This window comes from Podarcis cretensis, assembly GCF_951804945.1.
Source record: "Podarcis cretensis genome assembly, chromosome: 1".
Classification (NCBI taxonomy): domain Eukaryota; kingdom Metazoa; phylum Chordata; class Lepidosauria; order Squamata; family Lacertidae; genus Podarcis; species Podarcis cretensis.
The window spans coordinates 124254838-124277113 of NC_137170.1; the positions used below are offsets into that span (position 1 = coordinate 124254838).

Here is a 22276-nt window from a genome sequence, read left to right on the forward strand (position 1 = left end):
AAAATGGACAGTTCTTGGGGTTTTTTTAGTGGAAAAAAGGTCATACTGAGAGAAACAATTTAGTTAACAATACCAAAAATAGTGTTAAAAGGTGTGTTCAGGTGAGATTCACTTAAAACATTTACTTTTCCTTTCAGGTGGTTTCCAGAAGTGCAGAATATCTATTACCAAGGCAATAAACGAAAGCAAGTGCCCACAAATGCCAGCAGTGCTAAACTAGAGGCCTTCTTCAACTGTGCTGCTACTTTAATGACCCAGCAACTTCAAAGTTTAGCTTTGGTTTCAATGCAGGATTTTACAGATTTAATTGTAGCCCCTCCAGTAAGTAAGATTCCCTGGCTGGACTATGAACTTGTCTATACATGCCCCATGTTTCAGTGTGCTTCTTATGAATATATTTTCTAGGAAGATAGAGGGTAGATATAGATAGATAGAGATAGATAGAGATAGAGATACAGTGGTACCTCGGGTTAAGTACTTAATTCGTTCCAGAGGTCTGTTCTTTTTTTTCTTTTTCTTTAATAATATTTATTGAACATTTTCAAATATAACAGAAAAAAGAAAAGAAATAAAACATCCATTTTATAACCTTATTTCCATTGGCATCTTTCCAGGACTTCCCCACCCCACCCCCTCTTGTATTCCAATTCCTTCAAATAGATTCAACAAGTTCTTACCCCAAATTTTAAACTTATTATAATTAACCCAATGTTAAAAATGTTTTTCCATCCCCTAAAATCGACCCCGCTCCCTTCCACGAGTTCCCCTCTTTAATATGCAGAACAGATTAAAATAAAAGAAAATAGAAAATAGAATAAAATATAATTTAACACCCTTTGGATTCCAAATTTCCCTCCCCCCTTTCCCGGTTGTGTTCCCCAATGTCCATCAATGCCTGTTGTCATCCTGGAGATCCCACATCTAGGCCGAAATCCTTCACAAGTCCACTTTGCCGTCTTTTTAATAGTCTTTGCTGTCTTTTTAATCATCTTTAGTTTCGAGCGTCCAATCTCAGAAAAACTCTATCTCAAAAAGGTCCATTTTTTCCATCCAGATCTCTGTATTTAAGAGTAAAACTCCAATTTTGTTTCTTTAAACCTTTCAAATCTGGATGTCCCAAATGTTCCCACTTCCAACTTTATCCAATTCTTGTTGTTCATGTTGTTATTATTCTCTCTCCTCACTTTCCTCTAGTTTCTTTTCCTGCTCTCCTGCAAAAATGTTCCAATTCCAAAAGCTTCTAAATCCCCTACAGAGGCTTTGTTGTTCAGGAACAAAACTTTACGTCAAGTCCCTTCCATTCTTCAATAGATATATCTATTGTCTCCTTTAGTGTAGAGACCTCTGTAGACAAAATAGTGTTCCATTTCTGCAGTTTCCTAGAGGGATTATAGTAACTCAGTTTCCTTCCAGATCGCACCCAACAGTCAAAGTAACTTGTTATTCCTTGTTTTAAACAATTTATATCTAATTTGTAACAAATGTAACCGGCAAAGTCCTCATAAAAAAATTCTCTTTTTATTCTTCAGCTTTGACAGCTCCTTTGACAGCTGTCAAAGCCTCTGTTTCTCCTCTCCCGGCGCTCTCGCAGATCGCTCCCGGTTCCCGGGGGGGGGGGGGTTGCATTTTAGCTCACGTTCTACTTTTCTCCTCCAGCCCAGTCTTATAATTTTCCATCGTGAAATTAGTAACTTTATCAAACCAAGGTAGCACTCGATCTTAGTTGTTAAATCCTTTGCTTTAAATCCTCTACGACAGGGGGGAGACGGACTTCCTCTTTGCACCTCCCCCGCTCGCTCCGAATTTAAATTTTTTTCCCTTTTTAAGTCCAGTTTCCAATTACTCACGGGTTATCCTTTTTAATCCGAATTTTCAATGGAAGAAGTCAGCGCTCTCCGCCAAATGGCATGCGGCTTCGCTTGGCAGGGGAAGCGGAAGACTCATAGCACCACACCCCCCCTGGCACCCGCTCCGTAGCCTTTAAAAAGGCTCCTTTGCGGGTCGGGGGGCGCAAACGGTGCCCGCCGAGTCACCATGCCCATGGGTTTCAGCGCCCATGGTTTTTGAGGGTCCCCGCGACGCCGACGCGGTAGAACCCAACCCCTGCCGAGCAGGCTCCCTCCGGAACTCGGAGGGAGTCCGCCATTCGGCGATGGCGCCAACCCGGAAGTCCCGTTCCAGAGGTCTGTTCTTAACCTGAAACTGTTCTTATCCTGAAGCACTACTTTAGCTAATGGGGCCTCCTGCTGCTGCCACGCCACCAGAGCACAATTTCTGTTCTCATCCTGAAGCAAAGTTCTTAACCCGAGGTGCTATATCTGGGTTAGCGGAGTCTGTAACCTGAAGCATATGTAATCTGAGGTACCACTGTATCTGCAAAAGGCTGTGAAAGATCAGGCATTTTTTTGGCTTTTGATACACAAAGGAACACCTCTGTAGCTTGGCTAACGTGACTTATGCTCAGCTAGTGATTGCGAGTCTTGAATATTCAAGGGGAAAGGGTGAATTCAGACACGTGAAATTATTATTAATGCACCGATACTTTGCCTAGCAGGGAGGAGATACCATGATCGTGAAGATTGTGATTAATGTACTGATTGCAATTATCTTTGCAAATTTGAAAGTCAGGGTGGAACAGGTGTCAATAGTTATCAACATGACGAGTCAACTCATATTGCCTCTCATTGGCCTGCTTTGTATGTAACAGCACGTCGTAGTTTTAGCATTATGCAGTGAGCCTCAGTAAACCTTGGAGAATACTAAGATAGATGGACCAATGACCTGGCTCAGTGTAAGGTGGCCTCATTCCTTCATATCTTGATCATGACTCAGGGACCTTTATGTTCCTTGTGAACAGATAATAGACATCTGTACCTAAGTCAATGCAAAACGAAACAGAAGCCATTGTTTCAGCCCTGAAAACTTGACGCTTCTTTAAGAATGGACAAGTGTCTGAAGAGTCCAAGAATGCCACAACCCATCCCCACACATAATAATAATAATAAAAATAATAATAAGTGCTATTTTTCTGGGGAAAGAGGTGCTGGAACTCACCATGAACATCTCCCTTGTTCTCTTAGAATGGCAATGGCATCCACCTGAGATGTTCTGGAACTGAGTTCTTACGAGTTCCAGCTGAAAAAAACAACAGCAACAACAACAATAATAATTCAATTTATTTTATCAAAATTTATCAAATTTTGTATCAAAAGATCCCAGGGCGGTGAACAACATTAAAAACACATTACAGAACTTCAACGATAGAAACATAATAAAAACATAATAGGAAGCGTAAAGGTAAAGGACCCCTGAAAGTTAAGTCCAGTCATGAACAACTCTGGGGTTGCGGCGCTCATCTCGCTTTACTGGCTGAGGGAGATGATGTTTGTCCACAGACAGTTTTTCTGGGTCATGTGGCAAGCATGACTAAGCCACTTCTGGTGAAACCAGAGCAGCACACAGAAACGCCGTTTACCTTCCCGCCGGAGTGGTACCTTTTAATCTACTTGCACTTTGACGTGCTTTCGAACAGCTAGGTTGGCAGGAGCAGGGACCAAGCAATGGGAGCTCACCCCGTTACGGGGATTTGAACCACTGACCTTCTGATCGGCAAGCCCTAGGCCCTGTGGTTTAACCCACAGCGCCACCTGCGTCCCTGATAAGAAGCATAAAGGTAAAGGTAAAGGTACCGCTGCCCGTACGGGCCAGTCTTGACAGACTCTGGGGTTGTGCGCCCATCTCACTTAAGAGGCCAGGGGCCAGCGCTGTCCGGAGACACTTCCGGGTCACGTGGCCAGCGTGACATCGCTGCTCTGGCGAGCCAGAGCCGCACACGGAAACGCCGTTTACCTTCCCGCTGGTAAGCGGTCCCTATTTATCTACTTGCACCCGGAGGTGCTTTCAAACTGCTAGGTTGGCAGGCGCTGGGACTGAGCAGCGGGAGCGCACCCCGCCGCAGGGATTCGAACCGCCGACCTTTCGATCGGCAAGTCCTAGGCGCTGAGGCTTTAACCCACAGCGCCACCTGCGTCCCAGTCGATAAGAAGCATACTGACAGCTTAATTAAAAAGAAAATTAGTCATCATAATAACAGTCCTCTCCTTCACACTTTCACAGGCTGTAGATTATTGAATAGCCATAGGCCTGGGTAAAGAGGAATGTTTTTGCCTAACACCTAAAGACATGTAATGATGGCAAGCCTCTCTGGAGAGAGCATTGCATGGACAGGCGGAGTCCCCAGATCCCGAGTGGTCCCCCCCCCCGTCATGTGGAATAACGACTCAAGACAACGTGCTATGGGATTAAATTGGCCACAACTTTATTAAATTTCAAATGTGGGTAGACCTTGGCTCAGGCATTGGGCGTTCTCCCTCCCTAGTCCCCAGCCGGGGACCTAGGGAGCATCAGGGTTATCCAATGTGTGTGTGTGGGGGGGGGATGGGCCGGCTCTGGAGAACATATGTTCAAGCAGAGATAGCCGCCCCCGTTACATCGCCGCCGCAGGGGAGAGCAATGACAACCTTTCAGCGTACGGTCAAAGCCTCCCTTCAGAAACCCCTTTAACGGGGAACCCTGGTATCGCCCCGCAAAGAGGAGGATGGACTAAAGGATTCCGCCCAAGGCCTGATACCGCCAAAGTTGTGACGTTTTGCTACGAGAAAGGCGAAACCTGCCAATGCAGGGAAATTCCTTTCCGGTCCTTTAACAGCGACCTTAACGTAGCAGCGCCCGCTTACCTGTGAAGAAAAGTTAACCTGCAAAATAAGACATTAACTGAGGGTGGGTAGGGTGGGAGAAGCTCTGGAGCCAAGTGAGGATTCCCAGGTAAGATCCTCCCTCTATTGTGTGGGCAGGTAATCCCTCCCCTACCTGGCCTGGTCTCCTTGGCAACACTTCCCCCAGGTGGGATTGGACAACTGACTGAGGTAGGCGGAGACCTCCAGGTATCCAACCTGGGGGAAGGCAAAGCCAAGCCTATGCCGTTGGAGCCGCTCCAGATCTAGGGGCTGCGCGCGTCCACGCAAAGGGCACCCCGTTAAGCGGGGAGCGGTCATTCCACAATCGGGGAAGCACCACAGAAAAAGGCCTGTTCTCTTGTTGCCACCCTCTGAACTTCTCTGGGACATGGGTTGGAGTCATAATACATTGAGCCTGATTGCTTTCTCTTCTGTATGCTAGCTAATGCATTTAGTTCTTTTTCTGCAGAAATCTCATCGAGCCTATGAACACTCGGGATTTATAATAAGGCTGATCCTTGAAAACGAGAATGTTAAGTTTGAGCCTACATTTTCCGACTATGAAGTCATATTTCTGAATATTTATTCAGTTATGGTGAAAGCTGTTAACCTGCTGCCCAGAGTGGAGACCAAGCTTTATTCAAAGTGGGTAAGCAATTCTCTAATAACGTAGTTTGTTGCTTTTCTGCCAGCCTTGTGCTAAAAAACTGAACTATACCTTGTGAGCTATAGATATGAACTGTTACTTCCCTGGACGTAAGCTCTGTTGACATCGGAGGGGATGATTTCTCAGTAACATTCTCCTGAAGGCAGCCCTGTTTAGAAGATACCAGAAGGCAGCCCTGTTTAGGGAAATTTTAAATGTTTGATGTTTTATTGTGTTTTTAATATGTTGTTGGGAGCCACCCAGGGCAGGGTATAAAGAAGAAATAATAATAATAATAATAATAATAATAATAATAATAATAATAATAATAATAATAATAATCTGACCTGCTGAGATAGCACGTCTTCTGCTAGGTCACAAATCTATTCAGCTGGTACATCTTCAGTATAGGATTGCTCCTGTATAACTTGATAAAACATTGCATGCTCGATTTTTCTATTAATAAAAAAGCAAAGCAAAATACTTAAAGTAAGAGAAACTATGCATATGTCTTGTTTTGAAAGCCTGAAAGCAAGACCAGATCCATGAACTTGAGACCTGTAATCCTGGATGAAATTTTGGAAGCGCATAAGAAGAAGGTGAGAGATGAGATTGCCAAGCAGAGCGTGGCGCCTATTGAGCACCTCAAACTCTACGACAAGTACCACGATTTGATCAACAAACAAGCAGATCGGGACATCGATCAGTTCCTTTCAGAGGAGCACACGTATGACGAAATAACAGGAGCGATTGCCCAGTATCAAAACCTCCGGGATGAAATTCAGTACAATTCTAGAAAGGTAATGCATGCATGGAAGTGGGCTGGGCAGTTTCATTTAGTGTTCTTCAGGACATGGGTGGCGCTGTGGTCTAAATCACTGAGCCTCTTGGGCTTGTAGATCAGAAGGTCAGAAGTTCGAATCCCCGTGACAGGGTGAGCTCCCATTGCTTGGTCCCAGCTCGTGTCAACCTAGCAGTTCCCTTTATTGTCCCAGTTCTACAAAAGCTTAAAAATGAGCCAGAACTCCAATGTATGAGAGCCTTGGTAGAAGATAAGGTTCCTGAAATCATGATCAATGTTGCTAAATTTTGTGTAGCCGCTATTAGGTGCAGGAAACAAGAGCTTTCCAATGTCAACATGCAGGCGAAGGCAAATACTTAATTTTATTCATGCTATCTAATTTTAAATTGCTGTTATGGACTAATCTCTATTGAAATTGTCCTTTGTTTTTTCCGATGTGATGCTTCGCTGACTAGCTGTACAAGTTAATCTGGTCTGTGACCGTTTAATAAAATGAATGAATGAACCTAGCAGTTCGAAAGCACCCCAGTGCAAGTAGATAAATAGGGACCACTGCGGCTCCCTTGGCCTGAAAGCGAGATGAGCAACCCCATAGCCAAACCCCATTAACCGTCCAGGGGTCCTTTACCTTTTACCTTTTTAAAGAAAGAAAAAATGCAAATGATCAGCAGGATTATTATAATTTTTTTTTAATTAAAAAAAAGTTTAGCTGTAATGCTAACAATTCCACAAGCAGGCAGCGTCAGAGAGAGGGCAGGCAGAGTTGTGCCGTAGAAGAGAAAACTGTTGCTTTACTGGGAACGGGGACCATACGATACGGCCCGATCCTTTGCACAGAACTGCCAAACCTATCAAGAAACAACGCAAGGGGCAAAAAAAAAATATAGTCTGAGCAATTAAAATTGAGCGATAACTGTAATTTTTTGGGGGGATTATTGCTTTCTGTGATCAACAAATTTCTCACTCGTATTTGTGCTGCAGGTTATTCGTCTCGGAATGTTTGAGTTGCACTGTGATGAGCTGATTAGAACGCTGACAAAACGAGCTGATGCTATTTGTTCCAAAATCATTGCCAAAATGTTCAAAGACCATCAGGATCTAAATACGAGGTAAGAGTAATATCTTTTTTTTTTTTAAGTACAAACAACGGTGGCCCTGATCCAAGTCTAATAGGGGGGCACCTAATTTGTAACAGTTTAGGATCTGGATCTGGATCTGTAACCACGTGAAAAGGTGTACCCAGTATAAGTTTGGGCAACCTTTTTCCAGCCTTCCAGGTCTGTGGGCCAGTGGTGGATGTGGCCAGAGGGAAAGGTGGGTGGGTCAATGGATGTAACTCTTTCCTTTGTGCAATTAGCTACATGGCAGCCATGCAAAAATCTGAGGTTTTTGCTCCTCAGCAAAGTGGCATCATCGGAGTTCAAGGATGCATCCCAGCTGGGCAAAAATCATAGAGTTGTAGAGAGTTGGACCATGCAGGAGAAGATGGAATGGTCACATATAGCCCTGAGCCTGAGGCTCCTCAGTTCTGATGCAGTCGATTCAATTGGGCCTGTATGAGAATGCCATGTGGGTGGGAATGCCTGTGTCCGAATGCACATCTTCATCAGCAATGGTTGTGCACTTGGAAGGCAGTTTGCATGTCTGAATCTCCCCTTCTTGGATCAGGACATGTTCTTTTTTTAAGATGCTCTGTTCTCGCTGCCCTATATGTTCTCATGCCACTATGCACCTCACTCAAGTTATTGCTCAATTATAATTGCTCGGACTATATTTATTTTGCCCCTTGCGTTGTTTCTTGCGTTGTTCTGTGCAAAGGATCAGGCCCTATCATATGGTCCCTGTTCCCAGTAAAGCGACAGTTTTCTCTTCTGTGGCACAACTCTGCCTGCCCTCTCTCTGACGCTGCCTGGTTGTGGAATTGTTTTATAAAAGACATTCAGAATGGGGAGTGCGTAGGCCTTCCCTTCTCCTCTGTTGTAGAAGGATGCTTAAGTTAAGATAGAAGGTACACTTGGATCTCCTGGTAGAATTGAATTAGATACGAGATAATTGCTGGCTTCTGATTGTTTTAGAATGAAGAAAACAAAATTACTCGTCCACATTTTACTGCTGAAACGAAGACAGCTGGTTGGAGGGGGAAGCTAACCTGGAGTGGATTTTTGTGCGAAAGCCCTGGGGGCAGAATGAACCCAGGGCTCTAAATTCTTCTGTACGATACGATAATCTTTATTGTCATTGTCCCATACAGAACAACAAAATTGAAAAAAATCTACATCAGACATTCAGAAACCAACAAACCTGCTATCCCAACTATCCCAGCCTGCTTAGCCCCTAAAAACTCTGATACCCCATAATTGAATACAATATACTCACATACCTTACGCTGCTTTTAAAACCAAAATCGCATTTGGATAGAAACTGTTTCTCAGGCAGCTAGTCCTAGTCTTTATAACCCTGTACCTTCTTCCAGAAGGCAGAAGCTGAAAGAGATCATTTCCGGGGTGCGCACTATCCTATACTATCTCTGCAGCTTTCTTATGGCACTTGGAAGCATAGATTTGATCCAAGGTGGGAAGAGTGTACCCAATTATTCTCTCTGCAGTCTTTATAACCTTGGACAGCATTGTTTTATTCCCTGACCGTGCAGCTCCCAAACCACACACACAGACCATAAGTTAATACACTCTCAACAGTACAATGGTAAAATGCCATCAACAGGTCCTTTGAGAGATTATTTTTTCCAGAGGATTCTGGGTGGTGGATCTCAGAGTTTTAGGAAGCCTGAAGTCTACTCACCTCTGAGACCGAAAGGCACTGCATCTCTGGAATGTGAAAAGGATGGCTTTCTCAAATCTGTTGCATGTATGTTTCTGTCTATCTATCTATCTATCCATCTATCTAATTTGCTTTTCCAACTTCAGGCTGTGTGAAGAGTTTGAAAAGATAGCAGAGAAGGCCCTTTCCACGCCATCAAATACACACGAACTAATGGAATTTAAGGTATGCATTTCTTTTTGCAAGGAAATAAATTTACTTTAAAAAAACTGAAAACAAAAGGTTATCTCAATTCTAAGAACCCACACAGGCTATGCAAAAGTACCGCCCAGGACAAGTGACCCCTCCCCCCAAGGTTTCCTTCCTTTTTGGCTTAACAAATTTTTATAAAGCACACTTTAATGACTCTATTCGGAATTCCTTTCGCCATATCTAAGCAAACCTAATTCTGTCTTGGAGTGTGGCTGTACTTTATGTTTAAAAATAAATAAATGAATAAATAAATACTAGTGGTCCGTTAAAATGCAATATAGTGGTACCTCGGGTTAAGAACTTAATTCGTTCTGGAAGTCTGTTCTTAACCTGAAACTGCTCTTAACCTGAGGTACCACTTTAGCTAATGGGGCCCCCCGCTGCCGCCACGCGATTTCTGTTCTCATCCTGAAGCAAAGTACTTAACCCAAGGTACTATTTCTGGGTTAGCAGAGTCTGTAACCTGAAGCATCTGTAACCCAAGGTACCATTGTAAGCGAATTTTTTTCAGGTTGAAAGAGTGCTAAAATGTGTTTGCCACCAAGAGTATGAATCAGTTGTTTCTTCCCCCACTAGGCTTATATCGAGAAAGTGGAAACAGTTGACATGCTGGAGATGGAGCAGAGATTAATTGACTCTAAAAACTGCCTTGCATTCCTGATAGAGTGTACAAATCTTTCGCCAGTAGATATTCGACTGAACAACAGTGTCTTTCAGTGGTATGGGCGAATGGGGGAGATTTTTGAAGAACACAGAAAGATCATTAAGGAGAAAACAGAACAATTTCAAGAAGGGCTTAAAGTAAGCGTTCAGTTCTTCTTTTTTAAAGGTACAGTGGTACCTTGGGTTAAGAACATAATTCGTTCTGGAGGTCCGTTCTTAACCTGAAACTGTTCTTAGCCTGAGGTACCAGTACCACTTTAGCTAATGGGGCCTCCTGCTCCCTCCGCCGCATGATTTCTGTTCTCATCCTGAGGTAAAGTTCTTAACCCGAGGTACTATTTCTGGGTTAGCAGAGTCTGTAACCTGAAGCGTATGTAACCTGAAGTGTCTGTAACCTGAGGTACCACTGTACGTGGTTTACTGGGATAATACTTTGGATTGCTGTGTTGATAGTACTTATTTCAAAGCAAGTGGATATCAGTTAACTTGCTCAAGGCAAGTACCAATTTGGGCTTTATTCCTTTTAGTAGTATAATTGACCTACCAAAATCCCAGCAAATGGGGATGATATACAGAAACATTTGCCCTTCCTTGGAGGTTTTTAAGCAGAGGTTAGATGGCCATCTGCCATGGATGATTTCATTGAGATTCCTGCATCGCGGGGGGTTGGACTAGATGACTCTCGGGGTCCCTTCCAACTCCACATTTCTGTGGTTGTGTTCTTCTGCAGCTGGGTTGGGGCCTTAACTTGTTAGCTCACAAAGCATCCTGGGCTACCTTTTAAAATATAAGTGACAGTCCTAAAGGTTTTATGTGTAATAGTTCCATGGGAAATAGTTAAATTAATTGCTTTGTAGCAGGCATCCCCAAACTCAGCCCTCCAGATGTTTTGGGACTACAACTCCCATCATCCCTAACTAACAGGACCAGTGGTCAGGGATGATGGGAATTGTAGTCCCAAAACATCTGGAGGGCTGAGTTTGGGGATGCCTGCTTTATAGGCTTTATGGCTAGGCTGTTTTGGAACCTTGGCTCTTGCTTGCATTACAGTACTGATCTTCTGTATGTTATAATAATAATAATAATAATAATAATAATAATAATAATAATAATAATAATTTATTATTTATACCCCGCCCATCTGGCTGGGCTTCCCCAGCCACTCTGGGCGGCTTCCCAAAAAATATTAAAATACTGTAATACTGTACATCAAACATGAAAAGCTTCCCTAAACAGGGAAACCCAGTGCAAACCCAGTGACAAAAGGCATACTAAATATGTACAAATAAACTTCTGCCCTCGTATTCTAATACTGTATGCTGTGTATGCATGCCTCTGCCTCTGTTTCATATCTGCAACTTTTTATTAGATACGCTGTGAAAGATTTGTCGAGGAGCTGGAGAGTTATGCTAAGCAAGTTGAAGAATTTTATTCTTACGGGGACCTTCAGGAAATCAACCGGTACCTGAAAAAAGCCCAGGCGTTGAATACAAAGCTAGATGCAGCTGCTGATAAGGTAAGGCTTTGGGTTTGATGGTAGCTTTTAGCTCAATGACAGACCATACAGAAGGTCTCAGATTCAATTCTGGCAAATGCGGGCTGCCAGGCCTCCCTGTTTTGCCTGTGAGGTTGTTTATGGGAATCCGCGGCTACCTGCAATATACCTGACAACGTAGATGATGTCAGGTTTGTTGAAGTCAGAGTAGCGGAAACTTCCAAAAATGTTCAGAAACCAAGGCGCGGCTTCCGATTGGCTGCAGGAGCTTCCTGCACTCAGTTGGAAGCTGTGTCGGATGTTCAGCTTCCAAAAAAAGTTCGCAAACCGGAACACTCACTTCCAGGTTTGCGGTGTTCGGGAGCCAAAACGTACAAGTGCCAAAGCGTTCGACAACCAAGGTACAACTGTATATATACATTTTTGTTTTTTGTTTTTCAAAGATTTACAGACAAAAACACAAATCACATACATTTCTAATACACATATATTTGATTTCCTTCCCTCCCCTTTTGTGGTTTCTTTTTAATTTTCATTTTCATACTGCAGTTTCCCATCTTTAGTTTATTCTTTAGTTTCTCTAAATGATATGTTCAACAGCTTGTTTTACGTTAATCCTGCTAATGAGCTTATTTGCATACATGAGTTTTTCAAATAATTCCACAAATTTCCCCCAGTCTTTAATTAAAAACCCCCTCTTCTTCTTGGTTTCTTCTTACATCCGTTAACCTTGCCATTTTGGCATAATCCATTAATTTAATTAGCCACTCTTCCTTGGTTGGTACTACATCTTCTTTCCATCTCTGGGCAGAATCCATCAGATGTCAAGGAAATATACAACTGACTTTTAGAAGACATCTGAAAGCAGCCCTCTTTAGGGAAGTTTTTAATGTTTGATCTTTTATCTTTTATCGTGTTTTTAATGTTCTGTTGGGAGCTGCCCAGAGTGGCTGGGGAAACCCAGCTAGATGGGCGGATTATAAATAAATAAATAAATAAATAAATAAATAAATAAATAAATTATTATTATGGCATACACAGACAGGGTTTTTTGGTATCTCAGTACCTACTGCATTGTGTAGATTTTTAAATCATATGTATGACTTCCACCCTCTAAAAGTTGTAGTGTAGATATGACCTATGTTATGTTACTTTTGTAAAAAAACAATTCTGCTTTTTTTCTAGATTGATCAGTTTAATGCAGAAGAGGAGGCATATGGGTGGTTAGCATCTCAGTACCCTCAACGTAAAAAAATCCAGGATACCCTAAATCCATATCTTCGGCTTTACGATATGGCAGTAGAGTTTAACACCAAATACAGGAACTGGATGGATGGAATATTCACCAAGGTGAACCCAGATACAGTTGAGATGGATACAGGAAACTACTGGCGTGCATTGTACAAACTGGAAAAAACCTTCCACGATTCCCCAAATGCCTTATTTCTAACAACGAGGGTCAGGACAAAAGTGGAGGAATTTAAGGAGCATATTCCGTTGATCCAAGTGATTTGCAACCCCGGCTTGCAAGACCGGCATTGGGAGGCCATGTCAGAAATAGCCGGGTTCCCTCTGAAGCCCTCCGAAGATTCAACTGTCTCTTCATATATTGATATGCACCTTGAGCCATTCTTGGAAAAATTTGAAGGCATCAGTGAAACAGCCAGCAAAGAGCATTCGCTTGAGAAGGCCATGGTGAAAATGATTTCAGAATGGGATGCCATGGAATTTGTTCTTCTTCCTTACAGGGAAACCGGGACTCACATTTTATCGTCTGTGGATGATATCCAGATGTTGCTGGATGACCACATTGTTAAAACACAGACCATGAGAGGATCTCCTTTCATTAAACCTTACGAAAAGAAGATGAGGTAAAATATTTCCTAAGGGGGCGACGTCAATAACATAGCGCACAAGTGGCCTTGTTTGATTTGTGGTGTAGATCATTCAAAGCTATTTGTGGCTCAAAGGACATGCGAGAGTGGCAGACCATTGTGAAAAAGCAAATTGCTGATTTCATATAAAGTCAACGTGGGAAGAAGGTAGTTTAAAGTACAGGGCAGGCTGGAGAAGAGAGGTAAACTCCAGTCCCCCTTAAGTCCTGTGGTTTTTCTCTTTTTTTCCCCTTTGAAACTGGAAGTAGCCTCCTCTGGGAGGGAAAGTAGGTAGGACATTTTTTGGAGGGAAAGCATTATGGTGGAGGGAGAGTTCGGCTCCCAGAGCCCACCCTCTGCTTAATTTCCCACCAGTCCCTACTTGGGCCCTACCATTCTTACATCATGCAATCTCACAGGAACCCTGTGAAGTAAAATGGTGAGTGAAAACATAATACATATTGGTTTTATGTTTCTGTATAGATGTACTCCTGCTTCTCCTGTGTCACTCTCCTCCTGCCTTTACAAAAACCCAAAGAGTGGATACTAAATAAGCAGGCAAATTGGACAGGTCTATGGATTTGATATGGGACGCAGGTGGCGCTGTGGGTTAAAGCCTCAGCGCCTAGGGCTTGCCGATCGAAAGGTCGGCGGTTCGAATCCCTGCGGCGGGGTGCGCTCCCGCTGCTCGGTCCCAGCGCCTGCCAACCTAGCAGCTCGAAAGCACCTCCGGGTGCAAGTAGATAAATAGGGACCGCTTACCAGCGGGAAGGTAAACGTCGTTTCCGTGTGCGACTCTGGCTCGCCAGAGCAGCGATGTCACGCTGGCCACGTGACCCGGAAGTGTCTCCGGACAGCGCTGGCCCCTGGCCTCTTAAGTGAGATGGGCGCACAACCCCAGAGTCTGTCAGAGTCTGGCCCGTACGGGCAGGGGTACCTTTACCTTTTTATGGATTTGATACCATCGACCATGAAATCCTTCTGGACCATCTAGAGGAGCTGGGAGCTGGGGGCACTGTTATACAATGGTTCTGCTCCTTCCTCCTGGGCCATGTCCAGAAAGTGGTGTTGGGGGATGAGTGTTCAGACCCCTGGGCTCTCACTTATGGGGTGCCTCAGGGTTCCATCCTCTCCCCCATATGCCTCCTCCTCTGCATTAAACTGATCAATCTAGAGAAAAAGTAGAATTGGTTTTTTTAAAAAACAACAACAATGCAGTAGGTACTGAGATACAACCCCCCCCCCCTGTCTGTGTATGCAATCATCATCATCATCATCATCATCATCATCATCATCTCTCCCATGTGGGTTTGGGCTGGGTGTTCATTAGTATGCAGATGATACTCAGCTCTACCTCTCTTTTAAATCAGAACCAGTGAAGGCGGTGAAGGTCCTGTGTGAGTGTCTGGAAGTGGTTGGAGGATGGGTGGTGGCAAAAAGATTGAGGTTGAATCCTGACAAGACAGAAGTACTGTTTTGGGGGGACAGGGGGCAGGCGGGTGTGGTGGACTCCCTGGTGCTGAATGGGGTAACTGTGCCCCTGAAGGACCAGGTGCACAGCCTGGGAGTCATTTTGGACTCACAGCTGTCCATGGAGGCGCAGGTCAAGGAAATACACAACCACCTGACTTTTAGAAGACATCTGAAGGCAGCCCTGTTTAGGGAAGTTTTTAATGTCAGATGTTTTATCTTGTTTTTAATATTCTGTTGGGAGCTGCCCAGAGTGGCTGGGGAAACCCAGCCAGATGGGCAGGGTAATAATAATACTAACAACAACAACAACAACAACAACAACAAATACAACAACAACTATTATTATTGAAAATTAGTTACACCTTTTATGCTCAACATTAATAGCCTGAGACTTTTTGGTACAGAATTTGCATTTCACTGCATAGTATGGACTCCCCAACCAACAGAGACTAGGATGGGAAAGGGAACAGGGCATGAACCATTGTGTTGTTGGGTAAGCACAGGCTCTGGAACTGCTTTCCTTTGTGAAACCATGAGAGAGAACTACATCGGAGCTAGCATTTTTTCCTTACTCCCAGTTCTACAGGTGTATGAAGTTTTTAGACTTACTATGCGCCTTGTTGGGCGCTCATCCCAAGAGAAAGGTTGCTTCTCTAAGCAAGGTTCTAAAACTCTTGTGTGTTCTGCTTTGCAGGGAATGGGAAGCAAAACTTTTGCTGGTGCAGGAGATCCTGGATGAATGGCTCAAAGTTCAGGCCACTTGGTTGTATCTGGAGCCAATTTTCAGTTCTCCTGACATTATGGCTCAGATGCCTGAAGAAGGGAGGCGATTCACCTCTGTGGACAAAACATGGAAGGACATCATGAAATGTGCCATCCAGGTAACATTTGTTCTGTTTTTTGAAACAGCATACATAATGTGGTCTATGATCCACCCATATGATCTAGAAATCAGAAAAGAAATACTGATGGTAACAAACAGGGAATTGTGGTCTGTCTTACTAAGCTCAAAAATACTGCTTAAAATCAATTCAGAAATAAAGTCTGTCCTAAACTAAATTGCACATGCTGAAAGCTATCCTGTTGGAAACTAACCATTGTTAACTTGAAGGAATATTAGGAAGATTCTAACAGAATGCATGTAATTGTAGGAATGAAAGATGTTATAATTGTGAGTGGTAACTCAGTGTCTTGAACTTACTCTGATGTTTACTACGTAGCATCAATTTCAAGCGGGGTTACTTTCAATTACAGTGGTACCTCGGGTTACATACGCTTCAGGTTACATACGCTTCAGGTTACAGACTCCGCTAACCCAGAAATACTACCTCGGGTTAAGAACTTTGTCAAAACAAAAGAAAAGGAAAAAAAATCCTTCCAGTAGCACCTTAAAGACCAACTAAGTTAGTTCTAGGTATGAGCTTTAAGAACTTTGCTTCAGGATAAGAACAGAAATCGTGCTCCGGTGGCACGGTGGCAGCAGGAGGCCTCATTAGCTAAAGTGGTGCTTCAGGTTAAGAACAATTTCAGGTTAAGAACGGACCTCCGGAACGAATTGAGTACTTAACCCAAGGTACCACTGTACATGCGTTTTCGGCTGCAACTGTATATCTGGTCCTCAGTATGCTTGCTCAGAAGTAAGTCCCAATAACTTCAGCAGGACTTAAATTGCAGTTCTGGAATACATTGCTGGGAAGCACAGTGAACTTAGTGGAACTTACTTCTGAATAAGCATGCAAGTAAGGAGCCTCTTCACCCCCATCGTTCAGCCCAGACACTGAAGTCCAGCTCCGAGGGCCTTCTGGCGGTTCCCTCACTGTGAGAAGTGAGGTTACAGGGAACCAGGCAGAGGGCCTTCTCGGTAGTGGCACCCGCCCTGTGGAACGCCCTCCCATCAAATGTCAAGGAAATAAAGAACTATCTGACTTTTAGAAGACACCTGAAAGCAGTCCTATTTAGGGAAGTTTTTAATGTTTGATGTTTTATTCGTATTTTTAATATTCTGTTGGGAGCCACCCAGAGTGGCTGGGGAAACCCAGCCAGATGTGCATAATAATAATAATAATAATAATAATAATAATAATAATATAATTAGGCTGCAATCCTGTGCACACTAGGCAATGTGGGAGACACTGAGCTGCCCCTGCTCCATGTCTCTTTCACCCCCTCTTCCCAGTAATGTTTACTTCAACACTATATGTGAAATAGTGTCGTTCCGGCTGTCAGCAGCCATTGGGGGTGGGGTGGGGGTGGAGCATAGGCAATGCAAAGTCCCGTAATGCGTTTGTTAAACTAGATGTTATAAGGAACAGAGCAAAGCAGTCCCAGTAGCCCAATGACCCGTATAATGCCTATTCTGTCCTTATTAGAGGATAAATCACAGGGAACTCAGTGGGATCAGGCCCTTAGGCTGCAGCCCTGTGCACACTTAATTGGCACTAGGCAAGTGGAGCCTAACCATGCAAAGGTTTGGATTTGCATATCGTAAAAACGTGGCGTTCAAAATGTCATCTGCTCCTTTGTAGGTCGAATGTAAAAGTTCTGGGTGCAAGTCTTGGTATTCCTGCCTTATTACAAGACATCATCATGCTGATCTTGAAGTGTGTGTGTGTGTGAGAGAGAGAGAGAGTGAGTGAGTGAGTTTGTAGATAGAGCCACAGAATCATAGAATTGGGGGACAACATAGATCCTTTCATAGATATTTTCATTTCATTTCCCTGTTTTTCTTTAGCTTTGTTGCAATGTAATTATAAAAACTCCATAAAAATTATTTGACGACTGAAAATAAAGCTTGGTACTTACGACGAACGGTCTGGTAGCTCATTCTGCCATTCCATTTCCAGGCGCATGAACTCTCAAGATCCTTTTCCCCAGAAGGTGGCAGTGTGTGTCTAGGATTAGCAACTGGGTTTTATAGTTGTGAACAAAAATCCCCTATCATTGTAAACTAAATTTAAGCCTGTGCGTTGATTTTCTGACTTGCTGTTGTGTTTTATAATTGCTGCGAGAAACTGTAAAAATCCCCATTGCCCTGTGTTTTACCCCAGATTTGAATAGGCTTTATCTGTGTGGCTCAGAGCAATGAGGACGAAACTGCTCTTTTGATTTCGCCCTGGCTTTTGATTAAATGAGTCGAAAAAAGGCGTGATCTTTATCAACGTGGGAAGGAAGAGAAATGGAAGTTAAAATATCTTAGGATATGGGATTTGGCATAATAACAGACCAGAGATTCTTTTTCCATGCCCTGGCTTAGCCACAGTATAGTTTTAACCCCCCCCCGCAAGATATCTGCAAATAGCATCAATTCTCTGTAAAATCTTGATCCATGACTTCCTTGTTTATTCCTGATGTTCCATCACAGTTGTAGCTGTGAAATATAGCCAGAGGAAATCGTGAAAATGGGTGGCTGTAGCCTGTGCTAAAATGTGCTAAAATGTACATTTATTGCAGCTACCGCTTGAGGGTGCTCATGTGGCGTCAATCAGAGCATTTTTCTCTGGGCTGAGGGTGAAAGGCCATAGAAAGCATCTGGGGGACAGGAGACGAAAGATTACCCAAAGCTTATTTTATTATTTTCATTTATTATATCTGTATACTGCCTTATACCCTCAGGGCTCACGGCAGATGCAACATAAAATCACAATTTAAAAACCCAAAATACAGTCATACCTCATGTTGCGTTTGCTTCAGGTTGAGTGTTTTCAGGTTGTGTCCTGCGGCGACCCAGAAGTACCGGAAAGGGTTACTTCCGAGTTTCACCGCTCGCACATGCGCAGATGCTCAAAATGACGTCACTTGCTTGTGCAGAAGCGGCAAATCGCGAGACGCACAGACGCGGGTTGTGTTCTTCTCATGTTGCGAACAGGGCTCTGGAATGGATCCCGTTCGCAACCAGAGCTACCACTGTACATAATAAAAGTAAAAACCAAAAATAACCCCCCCCCAACACATTTTAAAAGGCCATTGGATGTCAAGAAATAGCAGTGCCAAGGATACTTTGAGAAGGAAAATGTGTTTTGTAGGGATGGTGTACATCAGAGGTCAGTAAACTTTTTCAGCGGGGGGGGGGGGGGGTTCCACTGTCCCTCAGACCATGTGGGGGGCCAGACTATATTTTGGAAAAAAAATTATGAACAAATTCCTATGCCCCACAAATGCATTTTAAATAAAAGCACACATTCTATTCATGTAAAAGCACAAGGCAGGCCCCACAAATAACCCAGAGATGCATTTTAAATAAAAGGATACATTCTACTCATGTAAAAACATGCTGATTCCTAGACCGTCCGCAGGCCGGATTTAGAAGGCGATTGGGCCGGATCTGGCCCCAGGGCCTTAGTTTGCCTACCCATGGTGTACATAGTCAAGGAAGCATGCTGATTCCGAATTCACTCACTCCAGTGTAACAAGATTATTTGAAAGCATTTCTACTTAAGAGTAAAGGAATGAGATGTGAGGGAGGAGTGTCTGCATGGGTAGGGTAACATTTAAATCTGTTTCCCCATTCATGTAGCTTATTGCCATACTCAGGTCATTGGGTTTGGGACCATTGTCTTAATTATGGGCACAAAATAAGCATTTAAGCATCTTTAAGTTCAAGTTGCCAAAGGGAAGCAGCTGTCTAGACCACACAGGATTTCTGACTGCAGAGAGGGGGAAACGAGAGAGAGTCAGTGGTTGGGAGAAGCTGACACTGGCTGGAGGAAACCAAACACAACACTATCTCTGCATGTTAAATCTTCTTATTCTACTTGTCTTCTTATTCTAATTGATGAAGTACAGGTCCATAGCTGAGTATTAAATATTTTCATCCCGATGACCCTTAAGGGAAACAGGTAACTGCAGCAATTTCCTGTCCATTAAAATGGGAAAATATATACAGTGGAACCTCGGGATGGGAAGGGAAGGGAGTTTGGACTTGATACCCCGCCTTTCACTCCCCTTAAAGAGTCTCAAAGCGGCTAACGATCTCCTTTCCCTTCCTCCCCCACAACAAACACCCTGTGAGGTGAGTGAGGTTGAGAGATTTCAAAGAAGTGTGACTAGCCCAAGGTCACTCAGCAGCTGCATGTGGAGGAGCAGGGAATCGAACCCGGTTCACCAGATAATGAGTCCACTTCTTTTAACCACTATACCACACTGGCTCTCGGGTTATGGTGGGGATCCGTTCCAGAGACCCTGCCGCAACCTGAAAACGCCACAACCCAAATCATCACTTCTGCGCATGTGTGGTGCGATTTAGCGCTTCTGCGCGCACACGAACAGCGCGATCCCAGAAGTAATCCATTCCGATTCTTCCGGGTTTGCACCAGTCACAAGCAGAGGGTAACGTAAGCCGGAGGCAACGTTACCCAAAGTTCCACTGTGTACAAATTTTGCCATACTAGAACTAGGGCTGGGCGATATATCATCCAAAACCATATCCTAGTCCATATCATGATATCGGTTTCATAACCTTTGACCTGGCAATATATCGCGAATCATGATGTGTGTGCACTATCTGAAAATCACAGCGTGGGGGAAAACTGTGAAGCCAGCCAAGGCCTCTACATAGCTCCATCCTTATTTCAGACGTTGTGATATATCAGTATATCGTGATGGTTAGCTGGTGATGGTATCACGGTGTTGAAAACCAGCCCTAATAGAACATACACATATCTTTGTATGCCTATTGACCTCCAATGTAGTAGAGCAGTCAGCAAGAAGCAAAAGGGAATTCTGCAACATTTCAAAACCCAGCCAGATTTCAATTTTTTTAAAACTTGATGGCAGTATATCGTAGAAACGTGGAATTTTAGAATTGGAAGGGATCAAAATCTCATCTAGTCTAACCTCCTGCTGGGCATGAATCTTTTGTTCAATGTGGGGTACATACCTGTGTTTCTCAGATTAAGAGTCTCATGCTCTACCAACTGAGCTATTCCATGGCACTTGACCCCAAATTTCATTATCTCCATTCTAGAGGAAAGGTAAACAGTTAAACCCCACATTTACTAAATTCTGTTGAAAATAGTGGAACAGATACTGTCCAATATTAATTACCGGTGAATGCCAGCTGTTAGTAGCTGTCAGATACTGATTGCTTCAGTTATTGGAGCTTGTCAAATACTAACCCTTACCCAAATGAGTTTTAATAAATAAACCGAGTAATTAATAACTAAATCTGCAGATGCCTTCTCTCCTCTGTAAAATTGAAGTGTGGGTGCCTCATCTTAAATGCTTCCTCTCATATGATGTTTGTTAAGATATGTTAAAAACAATTCACTTTCTTTCTTTTTTAAAAAACAGTGTTGCTTAATTTAGTAAATGAATTTTTTTAAAAAAGTGATTCATTAGTAAATTCATTTGTTAAAGGTCGCATGCCTGTTTCTTTTTTTAAAAAATAAGATTTTGTTAAAGCTTTTTCATAATACAATAAGATAAAAGAAACTAATCTAAATAAAAACAAAAACAGAGTGAGAGAGAGAAAAGAAAATACCAAAGGAAAGCCAAAAAATAGAGAAAGCCAAAAAATAGAAGGAAAAAAGAGAGGAAAAAGAGGAAAAACAATAGGACTTCTGATTATTTGTCTGTCAGTTACATATGTAAAAGAAATTACTCAAAATATTCACTCTAGAATGACATCCAACTGATCTACTTACTGTTAAGGAATATTTCCCCAATTCTCCAACCCAAATGTGCCAGATTAATTCGTTTTCCTTTTCACACAAGAAGTCCAAAAGGGCTTCTCTAATTACTGTTACTGATAAATATGAGCAATAGTTTTTCTCTAATCAAACATATCAACTTTATCTCCAACAACTTCAGCAACCATTCCTCCATATTAAACAACCGTAAATCTTACAATCTATGTTCACACAAGAGTCTCTCTACATATATTAAAATAATATTCCACAGTCCTTTTCTTATTATGCATTCCTTAATTTGCACCCAATTCCATCGCTTCCATTCCCATTTCCTGTTGTATTTGCCGTGGTTTTCCATCAGGTTGCATGCCTTTCTCTAATGTTACTGCATGCCAGAGCTAGTTATAAGTCAGCTGTCAAGATTCTGGCTGGTAACCTGTCAGATGCTCTCAAATGTTGGCTATATACATGACATCTGTCAGATACTGTACAGTGTTGAAATAAAAGCTATGTTGAGAAGGCTCAGTAAATATTCATACATCCGTTTATTCCTTTGTTTATGTATTGAGAACATTTATATCCCACTGTCCCAGCTCGAGACTGAACGGGTCAAAGTGGCAGACAAGTACAGAATATTTTAAAAAGTAAAAAAAGCAAAAACAATGAGAAAGCTAACAACAAAAATATCAGCAAAGCCACAACTGAAAAGTAGAATAGGCAGGACGTGTTGGCCAAGGGAAAAATTCAGGAGGTGATGAAATTCAGAAGCAGCTGAGAAGAGAGAAGAGGAGTTCAGGGATTATTATTTTTTAAATTATTTTAAAATTTGTGTGTCCTTGCTTCTCAATTTGATCCATTTACATGGTTTTATATGTTTTGTGGTATATTATGCATTGTGACATGCCATTATTTTTGTTGATTATATTTTAAT

The 22276-nt window shown here is 42.8% G+C and overlaps 1 protein-coding gene across 1 annotated transcript in view; it reads left to right on the forward strand.

The window, feature by feature from the left end:
• The window catches only part of DNAH7 (dynein axonemal heavy chain 7), a 148087-nt gene that overhangs the window by 25138 nt on the left and 100673 nt on the right, over positions 1-22276 (forward strand). The window contains exons 10-18 of the mRNA XM_079974784.1: positions 138-321; positions 5206-5385; positions 5907-6182; positions 7166-7293; positions 9109-9187; positions 9791-10015; positions 11247-11393; positions 12558-13243; positions 15414-15600. Coding sequence (XP_079830910.1) covers positions 138-321; positions 5206-5385; positions 5907-6182; positions 7166-7293; positions 9109-9187; positions 9791-10015; positions 11247-11393; positions 12558-13243; positions 15414-15600 — 2092 coding nt within the window. The remainder of the gene's footprint in view (positions 1-137; positions 322-5205; positions 5386-5906; positions 6183-7165; positions 7294-9108; positions 9188-9790; positions 10016-11246; positions 11394-12557; positions 13244-15413; positions 15601-22276) is intronic.